Consider the following 17,968-nt stretch of genomic DNA (forward strand, 5'->3'; position numbering starts at 1 on the left):
TGGTGCACACCTTGTGCACAGGCATCAATGTCCATGCTACACTGTACACAGTAAGGCATGTTACCTGCTGATACACAACAGGCATCAATGTCCATGCTACACTGTACACAGTAAGGCATGTTACCTGCTGATACACTGTACAAGTACATGATGTGGTGCACACCTTGTGCACAGGCATCAATGTCCATGCTACACTGTACACAGTAAGGCATGTTACCTGCTGATACACAACAGGCATCAATGTCCATGCTACACTGTACACAGTAAGGCATGTTACCTGCTGATACACAACAGGCATCAATGTCCATGCTACACTGTACACAGTAAGGCATGTTACCTGCTGATACACAACAGGCATCAATGTCCATGCTACACTGTACACAGTAAGGCATGTTACCTGCTGATACACAAAAGGAGAGGATATGGAGGGATGTGAGGCAGACCATTTCTCGAACAGTACCCAAGCACTGCTCTACACAAAGTAAAGAGGGCAGTGATACTGAATGGCAAGAAGTGCCCTTTACTTGGGATGGACAACAAAAGTGACGTGGGACAAAAGCAGTGTTTTTTTCTTCAGAAATTATGGAGAGAGGGGTTATAACTGTACACATTCATTCTGGAGATGTGGGTGTGGGTAGCCATACATACTCAGCATATTCAACTGGGTGAATGGAAGGGAATGAACCCTAGGAAAAATGTATTTTTCATTATAATGGATGGGAAGGGGTGACTCTAGACAATGACCAGTGTCCTGTTTCATTATAAGGGATGGAAGGGGAGTGACCGTAGAAGACAATCAGCATATTATTCTATGAGTTTGATAGAGTAGATGGCCCTAGAAAATGAGTGTGTTTATAATGATATAATTTATATGAGGGATGTCCTAGATGTGTTCACAATACGTTATTGCATGGATAGGAGGAGGTAAGCATGGACTGCTTGGTGTAACATTAGTTGGATTGGGGGAGATAGTCCATATATTTCTGCATTTTCATACGTGCTCCCATGCTTTCACTACTCACAATGCAATCCAGTCAGGGCAGCAGGTTTGCTCAAATAGTAAAAGCTGATCACTGTGTCATAAGGGACATATACTAATTTGTGTATCACATAGGCAGGTAATGCTACATAATGACTGTATGGTGAGTCTACATCAATTTAACACAGACTGTGCTTTGAGCTGCCACACATCTTCATGCACTTTAGTCAGTCAAAGTGAAGTGATACTGAATGTTGTAGAAGAGATGTTTGAAGAGAATTTATTTTAGCATGCAGTATTAGGATGTGCCACCTTCATAGGTTCATTAGAGATCATGAAGAAGCGCAGCCACATCACTCAGTACTGCTGGGAAACTAGCAGGATGAGCTTAGATTATCAGACTGCAAATACTGTATTTGTGCAAAGCCCCTTGGTTTAAACTAGCTGTCAGCCTAGTGAAAGTCTGTTAGCATTCTTTGCATGGCATTTTTATTAATGAGTAATGATGTGCAAAAATGGGAAAAAAGGGGTGTGGATGGATGACGGATGGATGGATGGATGCATTTTATAACGTTTTCAAAACCTAAGATTAATAAGGCAGTGCAATACCGACACATTTTACCTGCATGCACTTACCCAAAAATGGATAATTTCAAACCTACTTACAAGACAGTAAAAACGTATATTCCAGTCTATCTAAGTCTCCCAGTAAATTACTTTCTAAATATCTTAATATTTTTTGCTAGTTGCAGTTTCTTTGAATCACTTGCACTTATGTAAACAGCCGTATTAAAAGGACCTCTTCAGGTGATTTATGGTCCTGCAGAACAAGACACATGGGTGACTCAGCTTGGTTTGCAATCTGCCGTTTGGGTTTACCCAACTTATGTGTGTTTTCATCAGCTATGCCTTTATACCTTTGAGAACCAGTATGGGTCTCCCAGCACCATGTCATGGGACCTTGTTTGGTGCACAAGGCATTCATATATAGCTAGAGCTCCTACCCAAGCTTCAACTCACTGTCGATCGGAATTTCTCAGTAGGAAATCACTTTTGGCAAGTTGTCATTGAAGTGATTCCCTTTTGAAGGAAATTTCACAATTTTTTTGTGTTAAGTGTGGCCTTGGAGTTGGTATGTAACAGTTCACCGGGGCTGCAGGGGGATTTGCTTAAAAAAGTGTTTTTGGCAAATGCAGTTTGCAGATTCCAATCCTTGATGCATTTGCTTTCATCCACTAATAGTGGAAGTATGCAAAAGCCATCTTTTTCTTAGTGCACGGCTACATGCCAATGATTTGTCTCAGTAACATACATTGGTGGCACATGCAAAGTAGGTAAATGGATGCTACAAGCTTGTGAAAAGTGCAGTTCTATTCTACTTTTATTCATAGCATATTTTTGTTTGTTGTAGCTTTTTAGTAGCAGTGACTTACAGTTTAAACAAGATTTAAAGATACATTTTAGTGTCCTTATTTAAAAGGTTTTAACCTTTTATATGCTGAGCTGAGAGATGACATTTCTGGTGTGGCAGTATTCCACCAGGAGTATTATTTCTGATATTTGTTGAAGTAAAAAAAATTCCAGTATGAATTATAAGCTCTGCCCCTGCATTGCTCTTTCATTTATACAACCTCTCACATACTCTTTATTACAATAAGCCCAAATTTAGACACAATACTGTCATGTTTTCTACTTGACATATTACAGTAAGCCATAATTTAACCACAGTGCTCTCGTGTTTTCTTCTTGACATATCTCTTGATTTACCAGACAAGATGGTGTTTTTATGGCTTTGTAATTGTGCTCTTGGTTACTCTTTAAAACTTAAGTGAGATGTTATACCTCTTTCACTCTCCTCTTCACCTTGTGGCTTGTATAGATTTACTTTGTGTTACTCTGTTTGCGCTAAGTATATCTCAGCCTCATCTTAACACTTTTAGATTCTCAGTGCTTTACAGTTGCTACATATAACTATGCCAAACAATCTGGACTTGTAAATAAGTTCTGTCTTTGCAGTTACAGCAAATGTCAAACCAGGCTTTAGGTAAGTTTTCATTATTGTGCAGTTTGGTATCTGTTTTGCAGGCAAACTCTGGGTTAAACAACAGCCTCGGGTAGACATTTGTTTACCATAGTGTCATTCCCACCCCAGTGCACCTTCTGGTTCATCCAGTTTTGTTTTAGGTCTTTCTAACTGGTGTTAGTACATTTTAACTTCAGCTCACTTTATTACTCTGAACTCTGACTATTTTGCTTCTTGGTATCAACTTAACAACTTTCCATTGATTGTTTACATTTGCAAACAGACCGTTTGGAATAGTGATAAATTAGAAACCAGAGCTGGCTATTTTACTCTGTTTTTTTCTTTTTTTTTTTGTCATCATGGCAGAAGCAGCATATATTAAAAGACAACAATGCGATTCTGTTACTAAATGCTCACCTTTTCTGTCCTTTTTCTCCCTATTTACTGTCCCTGCTATGAATAAACAACAATACAGCATTTAACATATTTTAAATTGACTGTTTCTCTCCACTAGGACAGTACCTTACTGTAATGTCGTGGTTTCACTTTCAAAAAACTTTTATCTCACCCTGGAAAAGCTTGCTGCATTCTCCAATTCATTGACATCATCAAGGCTAATGAATACAGCTAGTTTTCTGGCCAATTCCCTCCCCAAACTGACACCACAACTATTTTAAAATCTCACCCATGCTGTGATGTCACAGCTCCCTGGTACTTCCCCTACCTATACAGAAAGTAAAGGCTAGAACATGGAAATGGTCCATGAGTCAGTTCTCCTGCTGTGAGCTGTCAATCACAGGAGGTAACAGCTCAAATTTACCCTTAGCACTTTCACAGCTAAGGAAGTTAGGTGTGAAGGGGGATAGGAGAAGAGTCAAAGTAGTACAATTCACACTTCACAGAAGACTACAATTTAGCCCTTCTAAAAAAAAGCACTTTGAAAGTCTGTTCTGTGGCATTTGCACTAACTGTTTTAAGTAGTCATTTAACGGTATGAAATGTTACTTAAAACTGACTGAAAGTCAGCAGTGTATGCATGTAAAATCAATGCAGTGACAGGAGCTTTAGGAAGAAAGAGGCCAGCATGATGTCATTTCTTACAGGCAAGCACCGCATTGTGGGATACCTAGAGGCAGACTAAACAAGTAGGATCACTTCAAGATGCTAGATCCCACGTGGTCAGACTCCGAAAATCATCATCATCATCTTTTGGCTTTTCCCGTTAGGGGTCGCCACAGCGGATCATCTCTTTCCATTTCTTCCTATCCTCTGCATCTTGCTCTGTCACACCAACTGCCTGCCTGTCCTCTCTCACCACGTCCATAAACCTTATCTTAGGCCTTCCTCTTTTCCTCTTACCTGGCAGCTCCATCCTTAGCATCTTTTTCCCAATATACCCATCATCCCTCCTCAGCACATGTCCAAGCCAATGCAATCTCATCTCTCTTGCTTTGTCTCCAAACTGTCCAACATGAGCTGACCCTCTAATATACTGATTCCTAATCCTATCCATCCTAGTCACACCAAGTGCAAATCTTAACATCTTTAACTCTGCCACATCCCGCTCTGACTCCTGCCTTTTTGTCATGCCACTGTCTCCAACCCATATAACATAGCTGGTCTCACTACCCTCTTGTAGACCTTCCCTTTCACTCTTACTGGTACCCGTCTGTCACAAATCACTCCTGACACTCTTCTCCACCCATTCCACCCTGCCTGTACTCTCTTCTTCACCTCTCTTCCACATTCCCCATTACTCTGAACTGTTGATCCCAAGTACTTAAACTCGTCCACCTTTACCAACTCTACTCCATGCATCCTCACCATTCCTCTACCCTCCCTCTCATTTACACACATATATTCTGTCTTAGCCCTGCTGACCTTCATTCCTCTGCTTTCTAGAGCATATCTCCACCTTTCCAGAGTCTCCTCAACCTGATTCCTACTCTCACTACAGATCACAATGTCATCTGCAAACATTATAGTCCACGGGGCCTCCTGTCTGATCTCATCTGTATCAGACTCCGAAAATACGTATAAAAATATTTAAAAAACTATAAATAGTTCCAGAGTGATGTTAAAATGTAAGAAACACCAAACCATGTGGAAATAAACTTATTTTTTGAGTCTGTGGGTGTGGTTCTCCTTTAAATTTTGGATTGGGCTGCATAAGTAAATACAATGCGTTATTGGTTAGAGCACTAATTGCTTTAGTGAGGTTATGTATAACAACTTAATAACCTAACATGCAAAGATTTTCTTTGACAAGATTTTCTTGCTATGTAACCAACTGTTTAAATGCAAGTGTATTTTACTACCCAATGTCAACTGTTTGATTTATTTGTGTTTTGTTTATTGTTACATGTTGAAATATTTAATAAAAAAAAATCCAGAATTAAAGTGCCTGTTTTATGATTGTGTACAAGCTGACCTGCTTTGCTATTTTTTGTCTTAAAACGTTGGGGTTGGCTGGCATAATTGTTAAGGTGTTTGCCTCCCATACACAGAGTACAGAGATTGAAGGGAAATTGGCAAGGCTTAAAGTGACCTGCAAGGGCAGTTAGCCTAGTACTTACGTATGAACCTTAGGGATGAAACTGTGTGTTGTACTTTAGTTTAGCCTTCACATTTCTGTAGACATGTAGCTCAGACAATCTTCCTCAACTTCAAAATTCTGCAGTGTTCCTTCTAATGTAAAAGTTCATTTTTTAATAATTATTTCCATTGTGTTTAATGTAATTTAGATAGGTTTATGGACCTCATCCTCAGAATCCTAATAGATATATTTAAATTTGGTTTAGCATTATTTGCCTTGCTTTTCCTTAACCCAGCCAACTTTAGCTTGCTTTTATGTTGCATTTTAGTGCTCTTGAATGTGCTGTTCCATAATTAGAATGTTCATAGCTTTACTGTCAAGTAGTTTATTTATTTATTTATTTACATTTGTTGCCGGGTACGACTGGATAGAAAGCCCTTTTTCAGTGGAGACCCGGGGAGAAAAGCTCCAAAAGGAAAACATAATAGATAATTAAGTATTATAATGATTTACAACATATAAATAATAATAAAGTTACACAAAGTAAGTAAGATGCAATAAGTTAAACAAGGTAAGTACAGTAACAAGTAAAATACAAAATACAAGGTTACAAAAACCTAGTTAAATAAGAAAGTAACATGTAACTGTGCACTGAAATACCTATGAAAAGAAGAAGAAAAATACTGAGTGTAATATTAGTGACAGACAAATTAAAATAAAGTATAAAGAGTTTGAAATAGCAGAGAAGTAAGGCCACTAGTCAGAATTAGTGCATGGACAGATCCAGTGGTCGGTGAGGTATTGTCTGAGGCTTTGCTTGAAAAAGGTGATGTTTTTAAGTTTGATCAAATGCTGAGGCAATTGGCTCCAAAATCTGGAAACTTTGTTAGAGTGAGTCGCCAAAAGTGTTTGTAGATTTAGTAACTTTTAAAAGAAGTTTATTAGAGGATCGAAGGGCTCTAAGGTTAGTATTAGATTGAACTAAGTCTTTTAGAGCTGGACAGGAATCAGGATTATAAAAATATTATGGGCAAAGGAGAGTTGGATAAGTTGTAGCAAACTGGAAAGTTCAAGCCAGTTGAGCTTTTTTTAGGACAAAACAATGGCGCACCCTATAGGGTAAGTTACACTATAAACTGTTCCTTCAGATGTTTCATTTTGTGTTCTGCTGAGCTATACATTATGTGCAGGGTTCACTTCAGTGCTGCTTTCCACTATATAATGCACATTTTCTTGATATGTTCCTTACCTTTAGTATTATATGCTGTACCACCTGTGATTGCTTTGTGAGACTTTCATTTACCATGCAGTATAATTTATTTTATTGTTGGCTGTGTGTTTATCAATAAGCAAATGCTGGTTTTCTTTGAGGCTGTGTTGTCTGAACCAGAACGAAACGCAAGCACTTCAGTTCTAAATGTGTTTAGGCATGGAACTGGGTACACAAAAACAGCAAGTTGGCACCCATGTGGCAAAGTCCACAGGGAGGAATCTGAAAGGTTAGCTGCCCTGAAACCTGCAACTGTAGCTTATGTTTGAACTGCTATGACCACACACTATTGCAGAAAGTCACATTTAAGTAGTATCTGTCCAAATACTGAATGACAGTACAAAACTGTCCCACTGTATGTCTGCAGACATGGTAGTCAAGTCCAGTAATTCAAATTACTGACCACTAACAGATTTAGAATAGGTGCTGTCTGGTAATGTGAACTATACAAGAGGACAGTACATTTAATTAGAATAGGTTTTGAAGTAGTTTGGTGATAGAATAGTTGTTGTGTCTTTTGGCTTTTCCCGGTTAGGGGTCGCCACAGCGGAACTCCGGTCCGCTAATGATTGGCAGTAGATTTTTACGTGCCAAGTTGCCTGTCCTGACATGCAACCTTCAACAAAGGTACGCCCATTCACGCATGTCTCCACACAGAAGATGCTCTAGCTGAGAATCGAACAGGACGTCTTACTGTAAGGCGGCAACGCTACTGCAGCACCACCACCGCAGTTATAGAATAGTAAAAATAAATAGTAAAAATACCAATTTGTTAACCAAGGAGGCCTACTGGACACACAGTCTTTTTACAGGGATAACCTGTGAGCAGTGTCTGATAAATGCTTGCTCAAGGTCACACATTAGGCAAACAAGTTAGATCAAAACTATTCTTCCTGTTCTGTTAAAACTCTTGGCTTGTAACTTACTTAATTGTTTGTGTATTTACTTGTTTATGTATTTTTTGTTTTTGATTTTCATTTGGTACTTTCCCACTAAGAGATGACATCCCTTTTCCAGTGTCACACAAAGTCAGTAGATTTCAACAGCTAGACTTAATGAATTATCAGGTCATATGCTTTGCTCTGGGTTGCACAGTGAGTGGCAGTTGTGGGATTTGAACCTCTGATTCCATACTTCTAAACATAAATCTTTAATCACTAATATAGGTGCCTTGGAATCTATGTGTTTGTCAGTAAAGTGTTTTTGTTACAGGATTAGCAAATAGTAATGTAGTGTGGATTCCTGTCTAGTGTACGTCAGCCAATGGCAGTACACCTGTACTGTGGTTTTCTGAATAGCTGGAATCAGGATCAGAGAAGGAGTGGATTTAACACGTAAACATGTTGTATTTAAAGATCAGATGCAAAGCCTTAAAAGTGAAGGAGGTGAAATCCTTCTAGTGCTATTGCATAGTTGTTTTTTTTCCTACCCTGGGTATCCAGGCTCTATTGCTTTCTCAGTTTTCATGTTGAATTATTTAAAAATTAAAGTTAATTAATGAAGCTGGAACATGACTGCTAATGTTTCTTGCTCCTGTTGGTCTGTTGGATAACATGCTTTAAAAGGCTGCCATAGTGATATCAGTGGGAGAAAAGAGTGGTTTTCTCTACATTAGCAGTGATAGAACAGTGTGGGCTAACATCTCCATTTTAATATTTTAAAACTTCAAACAGTGTTGGCTACCTTTTCATTCAAGTACTGATTATTTCAGATGTATTGACATGCAGTGCTATGCAGTAGTGGCAAAACTGAAAGATTTCACCTGCATCCATTGTAGTGACATTCTGTAGTCTTGTGTTTGAGCCCCACAGCCTCTGTTTGCAAGCTTTGGACCTTTGAACAAATTATGTAGTCAGACAATGCTCCTGGGTTGCTACTGCCTCCCCTTTTCTGCAGTTTTACTAAGAGAAACAGAGAAGGCCAATATATCTATAAACACCCTATGGCTGCAGTAACGTATTTCATTTTGTTGCAGTCTGACGTGCACCATGACTGGCAAGCCATATTAATGATAATTCAGCAGGAAACCAAAGGAAATAATGGCCAGAGGAATATAATTTGCCCTGTTGCTACAGAATGTTTCACTAACTGCCCCGCCCCCAAAAAAGCCACATTAGAAGACAAAGGTTGTTGAAGGCAATCAGATTGAGTAATTATGCACTAAAATTTAAATTTCTGGCTCAAATGAGCACACTCTTAGCATCTGAATAGTTGCAAGACACTTTTCTTCCCATGTGCAACATTGTAAAGTGACAGGTAATGATGCGCAACCAGGAAAAACGTAGGAGTGCATCAAGGAGTGTTCATTACAACATGGTTAAAGTAAAATGTTTTTTGTTGCAAAATGGTTCTACATTTTAATAAATTTACATGTTTCACAAGTGGAGAACCTTCACACATTGACCAACACAAGCACTTTTTCTATGTGTAGCTTTTCCAGTTTCAACAAGATCTTTAAGAACTCTGTATCCTGTGTCAGTTTTTAATTTCATCCCCTGAAGTGATACACTTGTGCAGATGTGGGCCTGATTTGTAAAGGGTTTTATGTAGTGTTTTTTTGTGCAGTTTTTGTGACTTGTTATTTGATATTTTCCTTTGTATTTCAGGTTACCACCACATTCATTTGTTAAACAAGCAGGGACACCGTATCCCGTCTGCTACTCTGTTTGTACACATCATGATCGTGGATCAGTAGAACAGCCTCTTCATGGGATTCATTGCCTGCAAGAAATTGTGGATATAACTAATATGCCAAAAAATAACAAAATGGCAAAAGACTGTTTCTTTATCTTCTGTGAAAATGGAACATTTACAATCCAATTTTTAGGAAGACTTTTGGATGGAATTTGCATGTTTTTTAATTTAACATTTTATACTTTTATGTAAAATTTTATCTACCTTCTGATCTTAAGAATTTTTAAGGAAGAGCCTGCATTTCTGGAGGCTGATCCACTTAATTATGTACAGATTCATATATGTGAAGGGGGTTGGATTCATTGCCTTTCTTAGACTGTCATTCATTAGTTAATTGTGTACATAATTTGAAATGTGCAAGAAAAAATACATCAATCCTGTAAATATGGTGACTAGGACCCTAAAGTGCTTTTGTAGTACATTAAGCACTGTGATTAAACTGAAATCAGGTGAAAAGACATCCTTTTTTAAGCACCTTTCTGAGATAAAAAAGGTGTGCAAAGTTTGTTCAGCAAATATCTGTGGTGTTATGATCTAGTCATGTGCTAGAATAAATAGCATAAATAACCACAACTAAACAGCATCAGGAAACTGAAACAGCGTTAAAAGCCATAGTATACATTTTGCTGCCACACAAAAAAGGAATATGGTAGTGAGAAGTGAGTTGCAGCTTTTAAAATGTGGAGGATCAGAGGAACACTTCACTTTTGAACACTCTGTAAGGCAGTGCTTTCAAAACTGTAAAACACTTTACACTCCTACAATTTCTTTTTATTTGTTTTTCTTGTAGTACATTAGAGCAACTAAAGCTCCATGTACTATAGTGAACTGTGTGACAACACTAACTATATTACACATTTCTAAGCTGGAAAACACTGCACAACCATGCATTTATTTTATTTTTGTTTTGTTTTGTTTTATTACTGGTAGTATGTGGGGCAGGTGAGGCTCCATGTTCTACAAATAATTATACTTGGATTTTTCTAATTATTTGGTATGTGGTTTTGGGATGAATTGTTTGATGTCCTTTTCTTGAGGATATAATAACTTGATTAGGATTAGGGAACCAATTATAATCCTGTACGCTACAGATAATGAGTGCAGTAAAAATGTTGCATAGAGGCTCTATAATGCTGAAACAATCATGTGACATTCTATGTGTGCATTGGCTTTAGCAGCTAATCACAATGTCTGCACACTGCATTTTAGTGTGTTATATGCCAGCATTGGCTATCCAAAGGAAACAAATGTACCATCATACCAAAACACAAAAAGTCATGGTAAGTGTAGATGGATCCAGGAAAAATGCAACAGAGTGCAACAAAAGTCCAATAGTCACCACAAATATATCCAATGATCCAACCAATGCGTAAGGAAACCACTGAGTCAAACCATCAATTCACATGAAGAACAAGTTCTTTATTTGAACTGATGGTTTGACTCAGGGTTTCCTTACACATTGGTTGGATCATTGGATGTGTTTGTGGTAACTAAATGTGCCATCATGTCTTGTGTTATTAAGTTGGACTGGATGCTTTACTACCGTAGATTCTGTTCATATGTTCTTATAAATTGTTGTAACCAGCCCATGGGACTCTGGTTTTGTGCGTATTAGGTTTCATTAATCAAGTGTATTTAGCATTTAAGGAAGTACATCACTAGTGGCCTTGGCTCTGCCTTCACAAGTTGATGATAGACTGGTTGTCAGTAAGTTGTTTGAAGCACTTGTAGCAAAACAAAACAAAAAGCTAAACTATTGTTGCAAGGAGTTTTGCAGCCCCCCCCCCCCCAACATACACTGTGTCTTCACATCTGGTGGTTGCTGCATCCTGTACCCTTCTATCTGAATATAATCCCTGCTGAGAAGTACAAACTCCCACAAAGCAGCAGGCTGCCATAGCAGCAGTCACATTGCTGCCAGATAGCTTTTAGCTTGTCCAAAGTCTGCATGTTCCTGTTTCTAGACCTTTAGGTCTGCAAAGTGTTCCAGTCTGTTTAGTAAGGGTTAACTAAATAGGATGCACGTAGGATTATTTAAGTGCAAGTGTTAAAGTATTTTGTTTGGCAAGACGACTGAGCGTAAAGCACTGTGCTTCCTTTCTTCAATCATTCTTTTGTCCCATATTATTTGTTGATCTGAGGTTCTTTATTAATGCTGACATCTTTCCTGGGTGGATTGCAGGTGTGATAGTACCTCACACACACTACTTTGATACACTGTATGCAAACATCTAAGGAGCACACACAAGACAATTAAAAGAATAATTTGCACAGCACAGTCGATCAGTTATAGTTCTTTGCCTGACAGCACCAGGGTGGGGTTTAATCCTGACTTCTGCTGGAGTTCTTCCTGTTGTTTGGGTACTCCAGTTTCATCCCAAAAATATGCTAGTTGATTGGCCATACTGTATTTGTCAGAAAAGCGTCCATAGACAAGCCCACTTACTTGGATAATAAATGATGTGCAAATTTCAAGGTCTGTTCCCATTTAAGATACTCTTGCCTCTTTCTTATCTTAGTATACCAGAGCATGTCTCAGTTGAATTTCTCATCTTTCTACAGGAAATTATTCACACTGGCCCATTACAGGAAGCTACTGAGGTCAACACTTGATAACTGGTGGCTGAGGCCTTCATTTGTAGGTCATTTCACATTTTCTGATACTGTTTTTCTGGATGTCTTTTATTGCAAAGTTACAGTTTGGTTTTAGAAAAATTTGTCTGAAGTTTGCATCCTGCTCCATCACAGCACCACAGAATTAAAGAAGAAACAAGTGTTACAGTCCTCAGGACATGTGAGCACACTTTAGATTAGAATAGGAATTATCTGATGTAGTGCCTTCAGCCTTTGATGGGAGATGTACAGGCTGGGCCTCCTACATAAAGGTGCAACAGTAACCCAGTTTTCTTCTGAAAAAAGAAACTGTCAGCTTAAACCTGAAAGGGTGGTGGGAGTAAATAGTACATATGCTGTTATGTATCTATTCATTGTAAAAATAATAGGGCTGTCCACAGGTGAAAAATACATGTATTAGAGAATGAAGTCAAACTGGCAGTACATCCTGAAATTTCCCTATGGCATTGTCACACAATGCTTAAAGAGTGCTGATTCTAGTAGTTAATATTAGGAAGTGATTACCTAAATCCTTACATCCTTGCACTGACTATGTCTAATGTCAAGGTGGACAAGATTAGTTTGGAAATTCTGAGAAGATATAAAAGTTCAGAAGTCATCATTCATTTCAGTTTTTCTTCCTGTAGCTGCTCAGCCCATTTTCATGATCTAAGCCCATTGAACGGCAGCCTGAAAACAATGGATCATTTGGGTCATTTCTATCTGTGGTGCTGAGACACTGTTTGTGGATAAAAAACATGTCACAGTAATGGCTCTCTTTCTACATCATGTAGCTGCCACCTTAAGATTGTTAGATATACATTACTAGGATGTACATACAGCTGTTCCCACTTGAGTTCTGTGGATTAGCTTCCTTTCAAGACTAGTTGTTAACGACTGTCCAAGTGGTCAGCATTGGATGAATGAATGCTTGAATAAATGAAAGATGAGATCATCTCAAGTGGTATGGAATATGTGAAGAAGTAGACAAAAATAAACCTAGATCTTTCTTTGACATGAATCTTTGAATTAGGTCAGTAGGATGAAGCATCTCCGTACTCTGTGTCCCAGGATAAGGATCTCTGTACCTATGGAATCCTCCATGGCTGTGCCACATTCCCTACAGCTGGGTTGATGGGAGAGCTTGCTCATCACAAGAGTCCTCACTACTACTTGTTTGGTGTTGAAAGAGGATTGTAGACTTAAAATGCCCATTCTTTACAACTTCTTGTATGACCATTAAATGTAAGAGTGGGACCATTGCTGGTCTCACCTTTTTTACTTTGAATGCTTAGATGTTCTGTATATCTGCTTTTACCACCTTTATTTTAACAGTAATTCTTGATGTTGGTATCTGCTACATCTCCTGATCTTTTATTTCCCATCTTGCAGGTTTACACGGAGGCATGGGGTGAAAAAGAACAATGTGGTGTCTTAGAGTACTCATCTCTTAGAGCCTGTGCCAAAGGAAGCTGGTTATGTTGCATGGAAGCTTCCAGAGTCACTTTTTTCTGTTCCCGAAGAAGCAGATCACCTTGTAGGGCAAATGCAGACTCCCCACTGCTGAGTCCTTTGTTTCCATCTTCATAGGAGTATATATTAAAGTGTCACACATTATCTGTTTCCTTCCTGCCTTGCCTTTTCACTATTTCCTGCTGCCACTGATCTTCTTTAATAGCTTTGCAGTCAGCATAAAACTGGTGATTCCTTCTGATTGTCTATACTTAAGGAATTGAAGTGAAAAGTAAGTAATTAAGGTTGCTGCTTTGGCTGAAAGGTTAGCAGTAGGAGTTTGGTGGGATGAGAGAATTGCATGATATCCTTTTGTTTAATTTTGGTCACTAAAAGGGTTTAATGACCAAGGGAAGAGCATAAAGCTCCATGGCTGAAGATAGGGATTTACTCCATTTCTTGAGGTCATCATTTCCTGAATGTCACCACCACTGGAAACCTCTTCTTTAACAGAAACATTTAGAATCTTTTTCACATGCTAAAAATGCAGTGCTGTTTACAGAAATGCTATTTTTTCAGTAACACACAAGAATTGTGTTTGTCAGATCTGTTAAAGCAGTCCCACTGTTAACATGGGTAGCTGGCATCACCACTGAAACTTGCCTCTGCTTCAGATGGCCCTGGTAACAGGATAAGTGGCATTAGTGTTGTGCATGGTCATTCCTCCTTCAGATATTGTGAGACGTTTCTTCAAAGGTAAGAAGTCAGGAGAGTTTTTGTGAAGGAAGAGCATCTGTAGCACATAGAACAGCAGTTAAATTTGGACTTTGGCCATAGAGAACACTGGATGAGGGAGTGGCTTTTTAAGTCCTGTCTGTTAAGTGGATCTGATTCCTTATAAGGTGGAAAAGGGAAACCAAATGGCTAAAATAATTTAATTTTTACAGTACTTGCCTGCTTTACCTAGCGTTGTTTAGCTTGTCTCCAATTTTTACCAAAAAGGCGTGTCTGTTTAGCTTACCTACCTGTTTAACCAAGCAGTAATGCGTGACAAGGGTGGATGTTATTGGATCAGTAATGACCCACCCTGATAGACATTATTGCACTTAGACAATGGAATGTTAAATTGTTTCATATTTATTTTTCTTATTAGTACGTGTTTTTATAGTTTTAATGTAAAATACTTCCTCCACTTAATGTTTCAAAGTTGATGCACATATGCAGTCATGTTGGAGGAAGTATTTTACATCCAAAATATAAGTATTTAATATCAACACATGCACATGTGCGTGCACAAACACACACACATGCACAAAATGTCACACAGCTACACATGTAGAGAAGAGACAAACACACATACACAGAAACACACGAGCGCGCACACAAACACACATACACACACACACACACATATGCACACACTGACACATACAAGCATGCATGAGCACACACGCACACTCCCACACAAACACATATATATATAAAAACACATAAATGTGCCCAACAATTACAACCATTTTTGTGACTGAGTACACCTCACCTGCTGTGAACAAGTGAATTAAAAGAATTATACAGTGCAAATCACTGAAACCCCCCCCAAACTGTTCCTGATTTTCCAGAATATTCTTGATTTGCCTTCCTTATTTTCTGATAAATCATTAAGGATTACAGTTAGTAAAGATATTATAATTTTGTACTCCTTATTGTTCAAATAATGTGTGATGATGAAAAGCCTCTTCAAATCTTTATTCTTGAGGAAAGGAGTTGAGAGCTGGTTGCATTCCCCTCTCTTTTGTTTGCTTATCCAGTTTCACACACACGATTATTAATTTTTTTTCACCTGTCTTAATGTGACCTTTTCAAACCATGATTAACAAGGTTTAAGTAAAATGTTAAGCAAGCAATAATGGATGACAGGGTGTGTGTTATTGTGTAAATAATACCCATGCAGGGAGTTCTGAGGCCCACCACCATAGGCAGAGGGCCTCTACACTGCTGGAAGGGCATTATTTACACAATAACACATACCCTGGAGGGCATTATTGCCCTTACAGAATGGGCTGTTAAATTGTTTAGTGTTTATTTGTTTTGCCCTTTTTAAATTAATGTATGTATATACATATATACACATATATATAAATATATATTAATTTAAAGTAGTTGCATCCGCTGCTCGATCAGTTTCTGTTTCTGTCTCACACACACACACACACACACACACACACACACACACACACACACACACACACACGCATGTACACACACACACACACACACGCATGTACACACACACACACACACACACACACACACACACACACACACACACACACACATACAATTCCACGTGCATGCATGCAAGCACTATACACTCACACGCAGGCAGAAACATAAACACATAATACAGACACACATATTTTTCTACTTTTCTTATCCATTTATTGTAGTTTTACACTCAGTAAATAGCAAACACACTGCTTAACAAGCATAAAATAATGGCTCAGTCGCTCTCACTTATACTTTCATTCATGCATACACACACAATCATAAACGCATACACACTTTTTTTTTTAATGTTCTTATTTTTTTTTTATTTTAAACTCAATAAACAGCAAAGGCACTGCTTAGTTAGTAAGCGTAAAATTATTGTGACTCAGCTTTGTTACAGTCCAAGCTGCCTTGAAGCGCAGACTCATTTTTAAGCAGGCATTTCCCGTACATTAACACCCTGTTAGAGAACATTCATTCTCCGATCTGTATACTTCAACCATTACTAAGTGCTTGTTAATAGCTGTTGCAGTTACTTACGCTAGTCGAGTTTTTTTTTTAAATTAGCATGTTTTTATTGTTTTGCACTCACTAAAAGACATGTTTAAGAAACATAAAAAAATAAATTTTAGCAAGTGGAATATACTAATGTACAGGCTAGTAATCAGAGTAACTGTTTTCCTGTAAGATGAGCTATCCATCCAGATTGAATTACTTGCAGTTCATGCACTGCATTGAGACCAGCTGTAAAACATTTAATAATTCAAAATGTGTATGTTGCTGAACAGACATAAAAGTGATGGCAAGTGAAACTGTCAGCATGGGTGTAGTAAGACACCTTATTCACCATAACATGAAGTAATTTAGACGAAATGTTGTGCTTCATAGTGAAATAGTACTAGCTGAGTGAAGAGTTGAGTTTTGAACCCCACCTCATTTAGTATCTTGAAGGATCATAAAAAGAAAAACAAAAACATATTTTAGCTTAGTTGAAAAGTGAAGTTTATACGTGTGTGTTTATTTTCGTGTGAGTGTGTGTGTGTGTGTGTGTGTGTGTGTGTGTGTGTGTGTGTGTGTGTGTGTGTGTGTGTGTGTGTGTCTATGTGTCTGTGTCTGTGTGCGTGCATGCACATATTACTGCAGAACAATATAGTTTTTGTTGTATAAGCTCCCTTTTATCAATGTATTGCTATAGGAAATATAGCAAAACCTATTTGTTACCTGCAAAGTTAGTGAAGACATTGGTATATGTTTCTGTCAGTAGAAGTTTAAAGTGACTAAACCTAACATAGCAAGCTGATCTTAGTTGTTGACTTGTCAGATATGTGATAAAAATCCACCAAAAATAGTTTATTTATGCTATAGGAGGTTGAATACAAATAAGCTAAATAACTGTTGTAGATGTTTTGTATAATTAGAAATTTTCGACATAAAAAGAGTCTGACTTTTTTCACATTCTTGAGCCATATTCACATGACTTCTTCATTATCATCAGGATTATGTTATGGCTGCTGCAAATTTACATTTTCTTTCTCACTTTTATAAGCCAATGATATTAAATTCTTCAGCCTCTAAATGTTGAATTAGAAACATACTTAGTCAATGCAATAAAAAATACCATAGGTTAGAGGCAGGACCAGAAAATGTGATTCCTAAACCTTCAAGGGGCTGCACAAACTGGCAAGGTAGCCTTAGGCTTAAAATGCACAGTTGTTGTGGACATTAGCACAGAACAATACAAATGGGTATTCTGTCATTGTACACACCCGCTATTCCCGTTTCACAGATATTGAGGGTAGGTGGTCCTAGGCTTGGCTGTATACTATAGAATATAATCTTTGGGCCAATGGTATGTCCTGTCTGAATCCTAGGTCCTCTTCTTAACAGAGTACAGTGTTTACTTTGATTTTTTGCATTACTGCAGTGATTGGGGGGTGTTACATCATCTGACCCTCCTTCCCGCACTTCCAGCATTTTTATTTTATGTAAACAAGTTGTATGAAGAGTGATTCCATGAATTTCAGAGCTCCCCTGTGTTAAGGTGTGAGGTGTAGTAGAGTGAATCTGTGTGGGATTGATGTCTGTACATGGTGAGATGAGAGTGGAAAACGGTACTACTTGAAAGGGAGCATC

The 17,968-nt window shown here is 38.2% G+C and overlaps 1 protein-coding gene across 2 annotated transcripts in view; it reads left to right on the plus strand.

Moving 5' to 3' along the window:
• LOC122811507 (1-phosphatidylinositol 4,5-bisphosphate phosphodiesterase delta-1-like) overlaps positions 1-15,791 on the plus strand; it is a 969,949-nt gene extending 954,158 nt beyond the window's left edge. For both annotated transcript variants that reach the window (XM_044083389.1, XM_044083388.1), the window contains exon 15: positions 9,415-15,791. In XM_044083389.1, the coding sequence (XP_043939324.1) occupies positions 9,415-9,503 (89 nt within the window). In that variant the 3' untranslated portion in view covers positions 9,504-15,791. The remainder of the gene's footprint in view (positions 1-9,414) is intronic.
• Positions 15,792-17,968: the final 2,177 nt, after the last annotated feature.

The sequence above is a fragment of the Protopterus annectens genome, chromosome 9.part0 (assembly GCF_019279795.1).
Source record: "Protopterus annectens isolate FY-2018-M chromosome 9.part0, PAN1.0, whole genome shotgun sequence".
Taxonomy (NCBI): Eukaryota; Metazoa; Chordata; order Ceratodontiformes; family Protopteridae; genus Protopterus; species Protopterus annectens.